Below are 19,977 nucleotides of genomic sequence, written 5' to 3'. Positions count from 1 at the left end.
ATTTATTGACTAGGATTATATATGTTTCTACTTTTTAGAATTATTATTCAATTCTTTTAGGATTTCCTGATTTTCTAAAAGATCTATGTTAGACTCTCACCAACCTCTTCTTCTTCTTTTTGGATTCCATTATCTTCTAGCTTAATTATATTAGTGATTTGTTCATCTACCATAAATTCTTCCTCCTTTTAGAGATTGTATTAAAGTTTAATTCTTCTCTCTTTTCTTGGTATTTTTAATATGCGAATTTATATTTTCTTGTTGACATATTAAAATTCTAATACATAAACAAAAAGATATTACATATACTTACAAACAAAAAATATCAAAAAATAACAAAATTTAGATGCAAAATAATAAGAAAAGTATAGAACAATTAAACCTGGTTTAACAAACATAGATAACTTGATATTACTTTTGATGCTTCAATATTTTTGGTGCAATGCCCAAGCTTGACAAAAAAGAGAGTCCGCACTTGCTTTCAGCTATCGTTTTGGCAGAATATTTTATGAGATAGTAGACTTGTAATTCTGGAGAGGCTAAAAGGAATATAAAAGATTTAGTAAAAATCAATTTGAAGAGAAAGTAATAAAAGTAATATGAGCCATGTGATAATTATAATAATAGTGTATAAAAGAGGCAAGAAACATATTCACATGTAATGTTTAAGGGTAAATCCCAAAAGTTACTATTATTATTCCAAAAATTATCTCTAACGGTCCCATATTTTCCTTTTTTATGAAATATGTACTTTTTCTTTGATATACTAAATATATGTTTTTAAAATCATCAAATATATCTATTTAATATTAAAAAATTTTGGGCCCCCCTAAATATGGGGTCTCAAGCAGTTGCTTGAGTGGCTTTACCATTGGGCCGCCCCCTGAGTATACGTCTAATCATAAATTGGTCCAGAATTATTGTTGTGACAAAGTACAATAGTTAGTATAAGAACTTATATTTATCATTTACTATTTGCGACATTTTTTAATAGAAATTAACTCAACTAATTTTCTTTTTATATATATAACGCAAATTTATATCAAGTACTGTATATCTACCTAATGAACCCATTAGGATATGCTTATGTAGAAATGCTTAAATCAACAAACAAAATGACTCAATGAATATAAAATAAATAGCACTACTTCCTAAATAATTTTAAATCTAAATCACAAAAAGTTAAAAACTAAATTAAAGAACCTAATTGCCCATATTTTGTGTCTGGATTTTCCAAGGGGAGAACCAAAAGTAACGTGCTCACCCAAGAGATTTGGTTTTGTAATGCATAAAAATGATATTTTAGTTTTGTGATCTTTTTCACAAAAGATCAATAAGAATAAGAAATAACACAAAAGATTTGCTTAAAGTAATATTGGTAATTTGGCTAGAGATATCTTTTTATATTTAAATCGTAAGTGGGAATATGAGATCATTCTTTCACTACGGAGTGCCAACACATAAAAGGTCCGTACGGAGCATAAAATATTCTGCATTTATGCAAGGTTTGGAGAAGGGTCGTACTCAGTGGCGGAGTCAGAATTTTTACCAAAAGGGTATTAAAAAAAAAGATACATCGAAAAGTTTATGGGAGTCAACATATAGTAAATATACATAAAAATTTATCTAATAATATAATATAATTTTCCGACGAAGGGATGTCGAGACACCCCTTGATTGAATGTGGCTCCGCCACTGGTCGTACTCCAAAGGTGTGATATAGACATCCTATCATAATACAAGCATTAGTGCATGCTTTCACTGCTCGAATCAGTAAGTTGAGCTATCAACACATCAAGCTAAAAATTAACAAAATGTGATAATGTTTTCGTTAGTTGAAACTTGAAACATCAATAGTACTATAAAACAACATAGCGTGTTGCGGTCGATATTATATTATCGGCTTATAATGAATTAAAACAAATGAAATGTCGCTATTATTTAGCTAAGCGATTTTCCAACACGTAGAAGATCAATAAACCTTTCCTGCTACAAAATTGTCAAACTGGAAAGGAAAAATACATTTTTTTTTTCCTTATTTGGTCGTGTTGTCTTAAATAAGTTGAACTTGAATTATGAGCATTGAAATTGAAAAAGGGTCTACAAATGTTATTCTTCACTCTTGACTTCTTCAATATATATATGTTTGAGTCTTCTTCCAAAACATTTCAAAGGGAAAATGATACTGTATAACCGCTCTCAAAATAATAGCCGAAAAATATATATTTTTTGTATAGTTTTTGTATATATATACATTATGTATGTTATATATAAAAATTATATAAATTTTATATACTTTTTTGAATACCCAATGTAAATAGTTTTTGGCGCTAAAAGTGAAAAAAGCCCATTTTTCAATGCTCTCTCCAGACTCCGAATACAGTTGGAAAAAATAATACTGTATAGCCTCTTTCAAATAATAGCCGAAATATATATATTTTTTGTACACACACATTCTGTATGTTATATACAAAAAATATATAAATTTTATATACTTTTTCAGTTACTGAATATACATAGTTTCTGGCGCGGGTTAAAAATGAAAAAAACCCTAATAAAGTTTCAAAATGCTTTTGGTTTTCGATAAGTTTCACTTATTTCTTCCAACTTGCTTTGATTACTTAATGTCAAGAATCTCAAATTTAGACAACATTAACTAATGAGGCGTGTAATAATTAACATGACCTTGGTACGAAAAGATATTTAATAAGTAATATCAATTATAACAACGTACAAGGTTTGTGAAGAAATATCATTCCGTTGAAGATATATTCTTAGCTAGCGTTTAGACATAAATTTGATTGAAACTTGAAAAAAGAGTTTTTGAAGTTGTGTTAAAAAATAATTTTTAAAAGTTAAAGTTATATTTGGATATATATTTTATTTGAAAAACAGTTGAAATTTTGTTTATCCGTCACGTAGTTACGACAAACTAAAAAAGAGCTCAAATTTATCGTAATATCCAACTTCATAATTTGGCTTTTCTCTTTCACTTTCATACCTTATGGATAACAAAACGAAAGTGATAATTTTTTTCTTCATTACATGAACATCTAGCTACAAGGATAATAAAAGGAAAACAAAAGTTAGAGGTACACTTCTCCCAACTAGGAGCAGAGTTAGTTAGCAAATTCAGAACTTATAAACTTTATATCCTAGTTCCGTCTCTGCTCCAAACAAGAATATTACTTAAAGATTCACTTTTGTATCTCTAGACTTTACTTCTTCTGGATTGCCAATTGAACTGCTTTAGTCATAGCTCTTACATCCAAAGCTTCATCTTCAGTTTCTACAATTGCTTCCATTCCAAAGAAGTACCTGCTGGTAACCCTAGCTTGAACAACATTCAGTTTCATCTCTTCAAAAGCCTCTAAAATTGAAACTAGCATTTCTTTGCCCTTTTTGCAAGTCACTTTCACCACAAATCTTTTCCCAATTAACTTCTCCACCTTCACTTCCTATTATAAGAAAAAATCACACAATTCTTTCGTAAGACTGACACCTTTCTATATTTAAAAATAACAACAATAATAACAAAATAAAATCAGTGTAATCCCACACTAGGAAGAGTAGTGAGTATGCAAACCTTACCCCTATCTTGTGAAGGTAGAGAGGTTGTTTCGGATAGACCTCAGCTCAACTATATCTTAACTCAAAACTTCCTATTTTGTCCTCAAATAACATGCTCTAGTTATAACATCACAAATTGCAAAGGTACTTTTAAGTATTTTCATTTTATAAAAAAATATTCGATTTTTCTTTTTGGTCTGTTCTAAAAAAACTAACATCTTTCTATATTTTAAAATATTTTAATGTTAAATTTTTCGTTTTGTCGTTAAATGATATGTTACTTCTAGCGATAAAAATGTCATGATATATCTAATACCATAAGTTGTAAAGGTATTTCTTGTATGTGCGATAAGTCTTTTTAAACTCTTTGTCCAGTCAAAACGCTGCTCAAATAAATGAAATGGAGGAAGTAAAAAAGTAAAGAGAGAGAGAGTACTTGAACATGGTTTAAGAGGTGGTGATACTCTCTTTGGATGGCTTCTAGCTGGAGTCTCAGCTTGAGAATGTAAACGAAGGCATCAAAGATGATAGAGCTCTTTTTCACCTTCAAAAAAAAAAGAAAAAAACGATTAAGCAGTTTCTTTACTATTTTTTTGGTACTCCATTATTTTGAAAATTTAAAGAGATTAAAGGAAAAAAGAGGGTATAAAATAAATCAAAACATTGAATTCAATTTGATGAGAAAAGCTAAAGAAGAATATTAGTATTACTGATTTGGAGTTGGTAAGAGTTCGTAAATAATGAAGCTTTCTACGGGCAACCATTTTACTCTGAACATTTCTTGATGCCATAATATTCTCTCTTTTGTTTTCTTTCTATCACTCTTTTTATTAATGGTTTGTTTGTTGATATGAATGAATAAAGAGAGAGAAGAATAAGAGGTTTTTATAGAGGTAAATTATAGAACGAATGATGTAATAGGTGATCACGGAATGTCAAGATATATGCTGACATACTCCTTTTTTCATCTCTATTGGTTGTCACTCTGTTTTTAGCTAGTTTATTATTTTCATTTTTGGCTTTGATGGGGCTAGGTCCAGGGTGGATGTGAACCTAAATAGACGCTCACTTAAACGCTTAAACTAAAAAGAGCCGTTAATGTATAATATATGTATACGTATATAATCAAAGACATAATTTATGTGTACCAGCTAAAAAAAGTAAACAATTTAGTCGTCTATTTGTATAAAAATCTCTTAAAATTAGGGGAAAAGGTACTTCTTGACACTTATGTAGTATTAAATCTATCTTGACATTTTTATGACTATAAAAATATATCTTAAAGAGTAAAATAAAAACTTCAAATTTGTTATAAAATAAATACCGTAAAGTAAAGACAAGTATAGAGAGAAACTGATATACTATTCAACTTTCAAACTTATGTTTTTAATGAACCGAAAACTCCTCTATTTATAGAAGAAAGGAAGCAGTTGCAAGGCTTTTCAGGAAGCAGCTGCAAGGCTTTTCTTTAGCTGCTTGTAAGCTGTTTGCATGAGCTACTTGCAACCTGCCTGTTTAATAAGAAGCTGCTGCAAATCATTTCATTGAGTTGCTTGCAATCTGCCTGCATCAGCTGCTTGTAGATAAACTTCAAGAGAGTGCTGAATGGATAATCTTCTTCAGGAAGATTATCTATAGCGGAGTAATGAATGGATATCCACAATATAATATTTTCATAACCTCCCCCCTCCCGGATGTTCATTAAAAGATAATGTGCCTTTTATATTTTCTTTTTATAAATCCTCCCTTTAATTGGGCTATGCATGCAATATTGTCTTCGTATAAAATTGTGGATCTTTTATCACATTCCAAACCACATATTTCTTGAATAAAATGAATCACTGATCTTAACCATATGCATTCCCTACTTGCTTCATGAATAGCTATTATCTCAGCATGATTTGAAGAAGTAGCAACAATTGATTGCTTCGTGGAGCGACATGATATGACAGTACCTCCACATGTAAACACGTACCCGGTTTGAGATCGAGCTTTATGGGGATCAGATAAATAACCTACATCTGCATAACCAATAAGATCTGCACTACCTTTGTTAGTATAAAATAAACTCATATCAAGAGTTCCCTTTAAATTAATATCGCAAAATATGCTTAAGCCCATTCCAATATCTCCGTGTAGGAGAAGAACTATATCTTGCTAGTAAATTAACAGAAAATGCTATGTCATGCCTTATAGCATTAACAAGATACATAAGTGCATCAATTGCACTGAGATAGGGTGTTTCAGGACCAAGGAGTTCCTCATCCTCTTCTGGAGGTCGGAACGGGTCTTTATTCACTTCAAGTGATCGAACAACCATTGGTGTACTCAATGGGTGCACTTTGTCCATGTAAAAGCATTTTAAGACCTTTTCTGTATAGGCATATTGATACATAAAGATCCTGTCTGCTAAATATTCAATTTGCAGTCCAAGACAAAGTTTTATCTTTCCAAGATCTTTAATCTCAAATTTTTCTTAAGATATTCAATTCCCTTTTGGAGCTCTTCTGGAGTTCCAACAAGATTTATGTCATCAACATAAACAACAAGTATAACAAATTCTGATGCCATTTTCTTTATAAAAATACATGGACAAATAACATCATTTATGTAACCCTCTTTCAGCAAATATTCACTAAGGCGATTATATTACATGCGCCTAGATTGTTTTAAACCGTACAAAGATCTTTGTAATCTGATTGAATACGTTTCTCGAGATTTTGAATTTGCTTCAGGCATTTTAAATCTTTCAGAAATTTTCATGTAAATCTCATTATAAAGTGACCCGTACAGATAAACTGTAACCACATCCATCATATGTATTTCAAGCCTTTCACGTAAGGCTAAACTGATGAGATATCGAAATGTTATGACATCCCTAACAGGTGAATATGTTTCTTCATAATCGACTCCATATCGTTGTGAGAATCCTTGTGCGACAAGGCGAGCCTTGTATCTTTCAACTTCATTTTTATCATTCCTTTTTCGCACAAAAACTCATTTATGACCAACTGATTTTATACCAGCAGGTGTTTGGACTACTGGTCCAAAGACCTCTCTTTAGCAAGTGCGTTCAATTCTGATTGAATTAACCCTTGCCATTTTGGCCAATCAGATCTTTATCGATATTCTTCGACAAACCGGGGTTCAAAATCCTCACTATCTTGCATAATGTTAAGTGCAACATTATAAGCAAAAATATTATCCACCACTATTTCAGATCAATTTCAATTAATCCCATCACCAGTAGAACTTATTAAAAAACATTTCTCGCTCACTTGAGTCTTGGGTTCAGTGATTTCTTCAGAAATCTCAGAACTAATCAGATCTTGGGTCTCTTCAGAAGATCCCTTTATAGTATCATTTTGATCATTTGTAAATGGATGATCTTCTGGACCTCCTGATTATATATAGGGGTACGTGGATCAAAATGAGATAATGATAAAACTTTTCACACAATTTCTCTTTTGATTTTCTTTTTCTCTCCCCCTAATTGTGAAAAATTTATTTCATCAAACCGACAATCTTCAAATCGAGTAGTAAATAAATCTCCCATCAATGGTTCAAGATAGCGAATAATAAAGGGTGATTCAAGCCCAACATATATTCCTAACCTTCTCCGCGGGCCCATCTTACTGCGATGTGGTGGTGCTACTGGCAAATATACAGCATATCCAAAAATTCGTAGATAGGCAGTATTTGGTTCATGACCAAAAACTAATTGTGACAGAGAATATTTATTATAATGTGTCGGTCTGAGACGGATAAGTGATGCTGAATGCAAGATAGCATGGCCCCAAACAGTAGTGGGTAATTTTGTTTTCATAAGTAGTGGTCTTGCTATCAATTGTAGGAATTTAATAAATGACTTTGCAAGGCCATTTTGAGTATGAACATAAGCTACAAGATGTTCAACTTTTATCCCAACTGATAGACAATAATCATCAAAAGCTTGAGATGAGAATTCTCCAGCATTATCAAGGCGAATATCCTTTATAGGATAATCTGGGAATTGTTCCCTTAATCGAATTATTTGGGCTAATAGCTTTGCAAACGCCTGATTGCGAGATGATAGTAGGAACACATGAGACCATCTTGAAGATGCATCTATTAGGACCACAAAATATCTAAACAACCCACTTGGTGGGTGAATAAATCCACATATATCCCCATGTATACGTTCTAAAAAGGCAGGGGATTCAATGCCAACCTTCATTGGTGATGGTCTAGTGATCATTTTGCCTTGATAATAAGCATCACAAGAAAATTCATTATTTGTAAGAATCTTCAAGTTCTGTAATGGATGCCCAATCGATTTTTCAGTAATTCGTCTCATCATTATTGATCCAGGATGGCCCAAACGGCCATGCCAAAGCACAAAAATATTTGAATCAATAAACTTCTGGTTTATGATAGAGTGTGCTTCAACTGTACTAATCTTTGAATAGTATAAGCCAGAAGATAAAGTTGGTAACTTTTCTACAATGCACTTCTGGCCCAAAACATTCTTTGTAATACAAAGATATTCCATATTTATTTCATCTATCGTCTCAACATGATACCCATTTCGGCGGATATCTATAAAACTTAACAAGTTTTTTTTGGGACTTGGAGGAAAATAATGCATTATCTATTATAAGTTTTGTTTCCTTAGACAGAAATATAGCAGCTCTTTCGGAGCCTTCAATCAAACTTATATTACTAGAAATTATAGAAATATTTGCTTTTTCCCTATGCAAATAAGCAAAGTATTTCTGATCTTTGAATATGGCATGAGTTGTTCCACTATCAATTACACATATATCTTCATGATTGGTCTTTGATCCAAACATAATTTGAGGATTATCCATATTCTTCAAAATGACATAAATAACATAAATATGATAGTAAACATTATTATCAAAGCATAACTTTTATTTATGTACAATAATTATATAACCATACTATCTACTACAAACAACAAAAATTAAAATATTTATATTTTTACATATTTATCACCAATCACATGACTTGTTTCTGCTTCTGGGAGTGCAAACTAATCAGCTACATCCAAAGACATGAAGTCTAAATTATCTTCAGAAATGAAATTTGCTTCAGCATTTTTCTCTGTCTTCTTCAGGGAGGCTTGATAAAGCTCAACCAGGTGCTTTGGCATACGACAAGTACGTGACCAGCACCCCTTTTCACCATATCTATAGCATGCATTTTTTGCATTTATTGTTTGCACTGCTTCATGCTTTTGTTCCTTCCTTTTCCACTGCTGGTGTTGAGGAGGGTTCTTTGGTGCATTATTATTATTACAATGATTAGATTTTCTTCCCCAACCACGACTGGGGCCACGACCTCTTCCACGCTTAGCTTAATGGAAGTTCATCTCATTCACTTTGGGAAATGGACAAGAACCAGTAGGTCGGCTTTCATGGATTTTCATTAATAGCCCATTATGTTGCTCGGCTACAAGAAGATGTGAGATAAGTTCAGAATACTTTTTGAATCCTATCTCTCGATATTGCTGTTGCAGGAGCATATTCGGGGCATAAAAAGTGGTGAAAGTTTTCTCCAACAAATCATGATCAGTAATATTATCACCACATAATTTTAATTGAAAAATAATTCTGAACATAGCAGAATTATACTCACTGATAGATTTAAAATCTTGTAGCCTTAGAAGAGTCCAATCATAACGTGCCTGTGGCAGAACGACCATCTTTAGGTGGTCATATCTATCTTTCAAATTATTCCACAGTATGACTGGATCTTTAATAGTGAGATATTCCATTTTCAAGCCTTCATTAAGGTGATGACGTAGGAATATCATTTCTTTGGCACGGTCTTGGTTTGATGCTTGATTTTTGTCCTTGATGGTGTCTGCCAGACCCATCGCATCAAGATGAATTTCAGCATCAAGCACCCAAGATATATAACTTTTGCCCGATATATCCAGGGCTACAAATTCAAGTTTAGAAAGATTTGACATTTAGAAAAAGAAAGTCCGTACCTCTGATACTTTCAAAGTATTTGCTCGAGATGGCAGAGTCTCGTACTGATAAAGTGTTATAAAATAAAGACTGTAAAGTAAAGACGAGTATAGAGAGAAACTGATATATTTTTCAACTTTCAAACTTATGTTTTTAATGAACTGAAAACTTCTCTATTTAAAGAAGAAAGGAAGCAGCTGCGAGGCTTTTCCGGAAGCAGCTGCAAGACTTTTCTTTAGTTGCTTGTAAGTTGTTTGTATGAGCTGCTTGCAACGTGCCTGTTATATAAGAAGTTGCTGCAAATCATTTCATTGAGTTGCTTGCAACCTGCCTGCATCAGCTGCTTGTAGATAAACTTCAAGAGAGTACTAAATGGATAATCTTCTTCAGGAAGATTATCTATAGCAGAGTAATGAATGGACATTCACAATATAATATTTTCATAACAAAATTAAATTATTATAAAATATATAAAGATGTTAGAATGGGCAAATTGGGCATTGTGCTAATAATTCATAGCAAAAGAAAAAAGTGAGATAATGATGCCAGTTATAGTGATTAGAACCGAGTTCCTGTTTGGCCATAGATTTAGCTGTTGTTTTTAAAAAAGATTTTTTTTTTGTTTATAGAATATGATTAGTTTTTTTTAAAAAAAATTTGGAAAAAAATTTCAATTTCCTAAAAACTGGTTTAGGGTAGTTTATGGGTAAAAACATTTCTTCCACTCTCAAAAATTTAACTTTGCTTCAAATAAAATACAAGTCCAAACGTACCTTTAACTTCCAAAAAATATTTTTCAAAACAACTTTAAAAATTCTTTTTTCAAGTTTCAATCAAATCTATGTCTAAACGCTAGCTAAGAAAAAATAAGTATAAACAATAACTTAACCAAAACTAAATGATCCTATCTCCCTCCTTTATCCAAGAAAAATCCAAAAAGGAGTACCATTATACGGAACTTTTAATAAGAGAAAAAAATTTAAAAAATTACTCACATGTTCCTACCAATGGAAAATATATTCAGATAAAATAAGTAAAGAAGACTTGTCAAAGACAGCAAGATTTTGTGGGGAAATGATTCTGTGAGGTTAGGAACTTCTATATTAGAATGAAACTGAACATGTTGCGTAATTTCCTAATTTCAAGAAAAATATTTATCTGTAGTTAAAAAAAATGCAAGAAATTTAAAACATCTTTAAGGGCAGGGGCGGAGCTAGAATGTAGCCGGCGGCTTCGACCGAACTCAATAGTTTTGGTTCGAACTCTGTATTTGTCTTAAAAATCCATTAAATATGTATAAATTATTAATTTAGAACCCAGTAACTTAAAACAATTAGAATTCCGAACCCATAAGCTTGAAATCTTGGCTCCGTCTCTGTTTAAGGGACTTTTGAGAATTCACTAAGACGAGTTCCTGTTGAAGGAGAATTGTAAAGATAGTGATTTGGTAAAAAAAAGTAATATTTGGAGTTAAGTTGAAAAATGATAGTAATAGGAATTTGAAATTTGTTTGGACATACATTTCACTTGAAAAATATTGCCGTTTTGCGAGAGAAAATAAATTTTTACTTGGAAAAAAAATATTTTTACCACTTTTCAAACTTGAAACTCATCTTCAAAAAGTTTTTCAAACATTCAATCCAGTTTAGTAACTAAAGAATGATTTGAAAATATTTTTTGGAAAAAAAGAAAAAAATAATTTATGTCCAAACGGGCTCATATATTGAAGGATTTCAGTGCTAATTCATTAACTTAAGTATTCTTTTTTGGAATTACATATTTTCAGGAAGTAAATCGTAGCCCCCCACCCCCCTGCCCCTCAAGTTTACACTACTCCTTTCTCAATTGCCGTATTTTTTTTTATGTCCATACATTTTAATTTCTGCAAGATGAATGTCAAGCCAAGATAAAAGACAGTCCAATAGTCAGTCACTGGCATTGCCTATAACATGGAATCAGCTGAAAAAGACCGATAGGAATGACAAAAGCCATGTAACGAGACACCCTGCTTCTGATGCAGATTAGGTTAGATTAGGACGCAGAGGCGGACTTAGCTTAGTGGCTACGGGTTCAACTGAATCCATAACTTTCGATGCGGAGTAAAAATTTGTATGTAAAAATTCATTAAAATTGCAAAAATAGTAGATATGAACCCATAACTTTAAAAATATAATGGGTTCAATGTTAAAAATCTTAAAATTGAACACATATGATTTAAATTCTGGATCCGCCTATGTTAGAACGTGCGGGACCCCTTCGATTCTTTCTTCTCTTTTTAGTTTTTACTATTTTATAACATGGTGTCGGAATCAGTTTTTGTTTATTTTTTTTTTATTTGTACGTGCATTGAATATCTATGAAGTATCTATTACCTCTCGTCAATACATGTATTGAAAATTTGTTTTACCTAAATCACATGTTTAATATTTTTTTGTTTTTTATTTATGCTGGAATTTTTGAACTCTAACCTTCTATGATTTTCACTTTTTCACCTACTTCGGATCGACCGATAGACCAATTTTTCTTGTAACGGAAAAAACATCACTTGGGAAGATATAGTGTTAAGGTAAACATAGATCATGTGTGTGGTTATAGATCAATTTGTAATTAAGGGTAAAATAAGAAATTTAATGTTTAATTTATTCTAAATACTATAAAATATGTTACTTTTTTGGAATAAATTAAAAAAAGTCTCACATAAATTTGGACAAGGGAATATGAACTATACTTGAGTGATGTAGGAACAATTGAGCTGTTCAAAATTTTAACAAGGTAATTAAAGAACAGAAAATGTAAGACGCCATGTCCGAAATTAATGTTTAAACCACCTTTATCGCTGCACAAGAATCTTTCGCTTAGTTCAAACCCGTGGGTATAAAGTCGTCTTTGTTAGAGAGCGCTTTACTCCTTAATGTGAGACTTTTTCACGCGAATTCAAATTTAATCGGGCCCCAATATGAATATCGGATACCGAGTGAGGAAAAAAGGAGAGAATCTTTCGCTTATGTTAAAGGCACAAAATTTGTTTTTATCATTATTTCTACCCTATAATGTTTTGACAATTGGGATTTAATTGAATCCCTTGTTATGTGTTGCTATGTGTAGGAATAGGAGTTGGGAATGGACCAACAAGTATATTGTGGTGGAGTAGTAACTACTCTGACATCCTTAATAACATATTTTGTGTTCGAGCCTTGTGTATGAAATCGCCTTTGTTAGGTAGCGCTTTATCTCCTAATATGGGATTTTCCGACGAGAATCCAGATTTAGTCGGGCCAAATTACGCGAATCTAAATATTAGTTATACATAAGTTAAAAAATACTAAGTATCAAATAAGGGATTAGTGATGACAAGATAATATATATATATATATATATATATATATATATATATATATATATATATTATTTTCCACTAATACATCCTACCACACGATCCTTTAGTAGTTTTTCCACCAAAATAAATCATTTAGCAATTTTTGCCTATGCTAGAATTTAAATTTTGACGTCCCAAAAATTGAACGGAGGAGTTATAAATTAGTGTACAATAGCACATAACGTTAGTTATGCTTATGTAGGAACGGTGGAGGTGCTAAGAACTTTAACAAGGTCATTAGAGAAAAAATGTAAGACGCCACATTCGAGATTCAGGTTATGACCTAAAGTAATGTTAAAGCTAAGGCATAAAATTTGTTTTCACCATATCTCTACCGTATAATATTTTGGCAAATGAGATTTAATTGAATCTCTGTGTGACCTATAGGTCACGGGTTTAAGTCATGGAAACAGTCATTAATGCCTGTATTAAAGTAAGTTGTCTACATAACATCCCTTGGAATGCGGCCCTTTCTCCAAATCCTGCATGACACGGAATATCTTGTGCGCCAAACGATTATTTTTTTTAGATTTAATTGGATCCCTTATTATGTGTTGCTCCGTGTAGGAATAAGAGTTGGGAATGGACCAACAAGCGTTGTGGTGATGTAGTAACTACACTTACATCCTTAATCAAATATTTTTTGTGTTCGAGCTCTTTGTATGAAGTCGTCTTTATTAGGTAACGTTTTACCCCTATAACGACTCGGCCGATCGTTTTGAGTATCATAACCCCATTCCCCCATTTACTGCTCAAGTTATGCTTTACAGTTGTTTTATGACTCATAGAGTTAGTTGGTTCAGGCCTGGAAGAATTTCGGAGTGATGTGAGACACTTAGTCTCATAATTAAAAATTTAATTTGAAAAAATTGACCGGATATTGACTTATGTGTAAACGACCTCAGATTCGAATTCTGATGATTCCAATAGCTCCGTGTGATGATTTTGGACTTAGGAGCGTGTCCGTAAAATTATTTGGAGGTCCGTAGTGAAATTAAGCTTGAAATGACGAAAGTCGAATTTTTGGGATGTTTGACCGGGGGGTTGACTTTTTGATATCGGGGTCAGAATTCTATTCTGAAAATTTTAATATATCTGTTATATCATTTAAGACTTGTGTGCAAAATATGAGATCAATCGGACTTGATTTGATAGGTTCCGGCGTCATTTGTAGAAATTTGAAATTTCAAAATTTATTAGGCTTGAATTGGGGTATAATTTGTGGTTTTAGCGTTGTTTGGTATTATTGGAAGACTCGACTAAGTTCGTATGATTTTTTAGGACTTATTGGTATATTTGATTGGGGTCCCGGGGCCCCCGGGTGAATTCCGGGATGGTTTCAGATCATTTTTTCTTATTTTACAACTGTTGGAACTGGTGTCTGGTATTGTTCTTCGCGAATGCGAAAGGTCTCACGCGTTCGCGAAGAAGGATTTTGGGCTGCTGGGATTTTTCCATCGCGAACGCGAAGAAGAAACTGAGGAAGCCTACGCGAAAGCGAGTGGGCGGACACGAACGCGAAGAGGAAAGGGAGTTGGAGGCCTGCCTATTGTTAAGCCTTCGTGAACGCGGCTCGTGTCTAGCGAACGCGAAGGGCAGAGGTAGGAAGGCATCGCGAACGCGATGAGGATGTTGCAAACGCGAAGAAGGAATCTTGGCAGCACATTTTTTGTGCTTCGCGAATGCGAAGCTATGGTCCCGAACGCGATGAAGGTATTTCTGGGCAGAATTAAAAGTTCCAAAACAAAGGTTTTGAGTTCATAACACAAAATTAAATTGGGAGCTCGGTGGAAGGCGATTTTTGGAGAGATTCTTACGTGGGTGTTTGGGGTAAGTGATTCTTATCCAGTTTTGATTAGTTTCCAAGATTATGCCTTTAAATCCATCATTTGATGGGTGAATTAAGTTGAAAAATATTAGAAAACTCTCTTGGTTTAATTTGAAGATTTGAGGGTCGAGTTGAGGTTGAATTTTGTAAAAGTGGTATGGTTAGACTCGTGGTTGAATGGGCTTTCGAATTTTGTAACTTTTGTCGAGTTCCAAGACGTGGGCCCCATGGGTGATTTTTGAGCTAAATTTCGAATTTTTATGGAAAAATTAGCATTTTTTTATGGAATTAGTTCCAATACATTTTATTGACAGAATCAAATTATTTGTGGCTAGATTCGAGGCGTTTGGAGGCAAATTCACGAGGCAAAGGCCTAGCGCAATAAAGAATTATACGGTTTGAGTTAAGTAACAGTTTTAAATTTGGTCCTGAGGGTATGACACCCCAGATTATATGTTATGTGATTGGTTTTGAGGTGACGCGCATGCTAGGTGATGGGCGTGTGGGCGTGCACCATATGAATTCTGACTTGGTCAAATTCCATGGAACTGTGTAGATGAATAATCTGTTGATACCCGTACATATTTCCACGTATTAGGGAAATTGAACTATGAATCATGTTTAAACCATGTGTTGACATTGTTGGGACCCACAAAGGTCGTGTACATATGTTCAATTACTATTTGTACTCAGTCACGGTTTTACTTGAATATTACATCTCGGTCTCTCATATTCATTATTGATGCATCATATCATTATTGTTGGGCTGCTTATCATGATTTCTGAGAGCCTGAGAGACTGGAGGGGTTGATGACTGAGTGAGGCCGAGGGCCTAATTGTAAGAATATTTATGGGATCGGACTGCACGCCGCAGCATGTTTCATTGATTTATGCCACGATCGGCTTGTTATAGAGCTTGGGCTGAAGGACCCCCTACGGAGTCTATACACACCCCCAATGAGCGCAAGTACCTACTGAGTGCGAGTGTCGAGTGATGAGTGATGGGTGACTGTTAGGAATGATTGACTGTAAGGAAAGAGTGACTATGAGGAAAGAGTGACTGTGAGGTTAGAGTGAATGGGAGGATTGAGCGACTGTTACTCTGAGAGGATGCATTGATTTCATTATTTGCTTCATTTCAGCTGTCATATATCACTATTTTGGAAATTTCAGAAAAATATTATTTTATGTTTCAGTCAAATTTGATATGAAATTTTTGTGAAATTTTAAATGTTGAACTTGAGAGCATGCCTACCTTTTTAGGTTGGAAAGTACTGTATTTGGACTTAGCTGAGAAGCTTGTCACTACTTTTAGTTCCCTATTTATTATTGTTACTTACTGAGTTGGTTATACTTATACTACACCCTGTACTTCGTGTGCAGATCCAGGTGATCCCGAACATAGTGGGTGTTGATTCTTTCACACAATTGATTTTTCGGAGATTTAGAGGTAGCTGCTATGTTTCACAAACCTTGTCTCTCCTTCCCTATCCTTTTGTTTATTGTATTTGGTCTCAAATTATTATAGACCGGGTTTTCCAAACTTGTAAGGTATAGATGCTCATGTACTCAGTGATACCGAGTTTTAGGAGTGTGTTTATTTCTAATATTTGTGGGATTTACTCTTAAACTTAATTATTATGTTTTCAGTATTTAAAAGAAATTGTGGGTTATTGGTGTTGTCGGCTTGCCTAGTATTGAGATAGGCGCCATCACGACGGGTGAGATTTTGGGTCGTGACAAGTTGGTATCAAATCCTAGGTTACATAGGTCTTATGAGTCATGAGCAGGTTTAGTAGAGTCTTGCGGATCGGTACAGAGACGTCTGTACTTATCTTCGAGAGGCTCCCGAACCCTTAGGAAAATTTCAGCTTTTTGTATTCTATCGTGCGAACTTGTTGATTCCGGAAAATTAAAATTCTGTTATTCTATCTACTCGCAGATGGTGAGAACACGCACTACCGCATCAGACGGTCAGCCGCCAGTTAGGGCCGCGAGATACCGGGGCCGTGGTAGGGGCAAGAGAAGATTCCAGATATAGCTGAGCAGACATGACTAGCGCAGGCACCAGCTGTGCCCATTGAGATTCCAGGCCTTCAGGAGACCTTGGCCCAGATATTGACAGTTTGCACTGGCCTTGCTCAGGTGGCTTCGGCTCATACCGCCCCTTTCACTTCTCAGGCCGGGGAGGTACTCATACCCCTGTTGCCCGTACTCCAAATCAAGTAGTGCACTTCAGATACTGGGGGTAATACCAGCCCAGCCAGTTGCAGTTGCTCAGGCCCCGGTAGTCCCTGCTGTGGCAGATGATGAGCAGAGAAGATTTGAGAGATTTGGGAGGCTTCGACCTCCATCATTTAGCGGTGCTGTGTCAGAAGATGCTCAGGGGTTTCTGGATAAGTGCCAACGGATTCTTCAGACAACGGGTATTCTGGAGACCAGTGGGGTCTCGTTCACTACTTTTCAGTTTTCTGGGGCTTCCTTTAGATGGTGGGAGGCTTATGAGAAGCGCATGACGGTTGGTGCAGTACCACTTACATGGCAGGAGTTCTCTATTCTCGTTTTGTAGAAGTTTGTGTCGTAGTCTCGCAGATAGGAGCTGCGCAGACATTTTGAGCAGTTACATCAGGATGGCATGTTTATGACGTAGTCCGAGATGAGATTTTCTGAGTTGGCTCGTCACATAGTTTGGTTGGTTCCCACTGATGGGTAAAGGATTAGGAGATTCATTGATGGCCTCACATATTAGTTGCGGTTACTTATGACTCGGGAGAGAGTATCTAGTGCTACTTTTAATGAGGTAGTTGACATTGCTCGGCAGATAGAGATAGTTCGTACTCAGGATCATGGAGAGAGAGAGGCCAAGAGGCCTCGTGGTCCAGGTGATTTCAGCGGTGTTCTTTCAGGGGGTCAGTTTTACCACAGTAGGGGTCGTCCTTACAGACATGCACAGACGGGTCATCCAGTTCACTGTAGTGCATCATCCATCCACGATTTATATAGTTCTCATCAGGGTAAGTCATCTCTCAGTGCCCTTCCAACCCAGAGTTCGTCCCGTGCTCCTTCAGTTTAGGGTTCATTTGCACCGGGTGCTTCTAGCAGTTATTCTGGTTCTCGAGGCTCGATTCAGTAGCACCACCACCAGTATCGGGGAGCTGCTTTGAGTGTGGGGAATTTGGGCATATGTGGAGATAATGTCCTCGTCGCTCGGGAGGTCCAGTGCAGTATAGGAGTCAGACTACGACTTCAGCACTACTTACTTCACAACCTGCCCAGCCAGCACGGGGTGAGGGCCAGTCAGCTAGGGGTCGCCCAAGAGGGGGAGGTCGATCAGGTGGCGGTCAGGCCCGATTCTATGCTCTCCTGCCAGGCCAGATGTCGTTGCTTCAGATGCAGTGTTCACATGTATTGTCTCAGTGTGCCACAAGGAAGCTTCTATATTATTTGACCCTGGTTCTACTTATTTGTATGTATCATCGTACTTTATTCATTATTTGGATATGCCCCATGACTCATTAGTTTTACCTATTCGTGTATGTACGCCGGTGGGCGATACTATTATTGTGGACTGTATCTATCGGTCTTGTGTGGTAACCATTGGGGGACTGGAGACTAGAGTTGATCTCTTACTGCTCAGTATGGATGATTTTGATGCAATTCTGGATAGGGATTGGTTGTCTCCATGTCATGCTATTCTGTACTGTCACACAAAAACCATGACGTTGGCAATGACAGGGTTGCCGAAGGTCGAATGGAGAGGTTCTCTAGATCATATTCCCAGCAGGGTAATTTCTTATTTGAAGGCCCAACGTATGGTTGGGAATGAGTGTTTGTCATATTTAGCTCTTGTGAGAGATGTCGATGCAGATACTCCTACTATTGATTCAGTGCCGGTAGTAAGAGACTTTCCGGATGTATTTCATGCAGACTTGCTGGGTATGCCGCCTAACAGGAATATTAATTTCGGTATTGACTTGGAGTCGGGCACTCAGCCCATTTCTGTTCCTCTATATCCTATGGCACCAACTGAGTTAAAACAATTGAAAGAGCAACTTCAGAGACTTTTTAATAAGTGTTAAATTGGGCTTAGTGTGTCACCTTGGGGTGCACCGGTTTTGTTTGTGAAAAAGAAAGATAGTACTATGCGGATGTGCACTGATTACAAACAACTGAACAAAGTTACAATCAAGAACAAATATCCTTTGCCGAGTATTGATAGTTTTGTTTGACCAACTTCAGGGAGAGAGGGTGTTCTCCAAAATTGATTTGAGATCGGGGTATCACCAGTTGAAAATTCGGGATTCAGATACTCTAAAGACGACATTCAAGACTCCTTATGGCCACTATGAATTTCTTGTGATGTCTTTTGGGCTAACCAATGCCCCATCAACATTTATGCACTTGATGATTAGCGTATTCTAGCCATATCTTGATTCATTTGTCGTAGTATTTATTGATGATATCCTGGTGTACTCACGTAACTAGGAGGAGCATGCACAACAATTGGGTGTTGTATTACAGAGGTTGAGAGAGGAAAGACTATGTGCCAAATTCTCTAAGTGTGAGTTTTGGATTAGTTCGGTGGCATTATTGGGACACATAGTATCTAGTGAAGGAATTAAGGTGGATCCGAAGAAAATAGAGGCAGTTCAGAGTTGGCCCAGACCATCTTCAGTTACTGAGATTAGGAGTTTTCTTGGTTTGGCCGGTTATTTTAGTCGCTTCATGGAGGGTTTCTCGTCTATTGCGGCACCTATGACTAAATTGACCCAGTGGTCGGATGAGTGTGAAGAGAGCTTTCAGAAGATCAAAACGGCTTTGACTACAACCCCAATATTGGTGTTGCCTACAGGTTCAAGGTCTTATACTGTGTATTGTGACATGTCGCGTATTGGTCTCAGCGCAGTGCTTATGCAAGACGGTAGTGTGATTGCCTATGCGTCCAGACAATTAAAGGTACATGAAAAGAATTATCCGGTCCATGACCTTGAGTTAGCATCTATTGTTCATGCCTTGAAAATTTGACGGCATTACTTGTACGGTGTCCATTGTGAGGTTTATATCGATTACCGAAGTCTACAACATCTGTTTTAACAAAAGGATCTTAATTTGCGGCAGCGAAGGTGGTTAGAGTTGCTTAAGGATTATGATATCACCATTCTCTATCATCCCGAAAAGGCCAATGCGGTGGTCGATGACTTGGGTCGTAAGGCGGAGAGTTTTGG

The 19,977-nt window shown here is 35.5% G+C and overlaps 1 protein-coding gene across 1 annotated transcript; it reads right to left on the bottom strand.

The window, feature by feature from the left end:
- Positions 1-3,019: 3,019 nt before the first annotated feature.
- On the bottom strand, positions 3,020-4,424 carry LOC107773737 (uncharacterized). Its single transcript, XM_016593162.2, has 3 exons — positions 4,281-4,424; positions 4,007-4,114; positions 3,020-3,458 (listed from the first exon to the last, which is right to left on the bottom strand). The coding sequence occupies exons 1-3, from the start codon at positions 4,359-4,361 to the stop codon at positions 3,219-3,221; spliced, it is 429 nt and encodes a 142-aa protein (XP_016448648.1). The 5' UTR covers positions 4,362-4,424; the 3' UTR covers positions 3,020-3,218.
- Between the last annotated feature and the right edge of the window lie 15,553 nt (positions 4,425-19,977).

The sequence above is a fragment of the Nicotiana tabacum genome, chromosome 14 (genome assembly GCF_000715075.1).
Source record: "Nicotiana tabacum cultivar K326 chromosome 14, ASM71507v2, whole genome shotgun sequence".
NCBI classification, from domain to species: domain Eukaryota; kingdom Viridiplantae; phylum Streptophyta; class Magnoliopsida; order Solanales; family Solanaceae; genus Nicotiana; species Nicotiana tabacum.
This window is presented reverse-complemented; position numbering and strand designations above follow the sequence as displayed.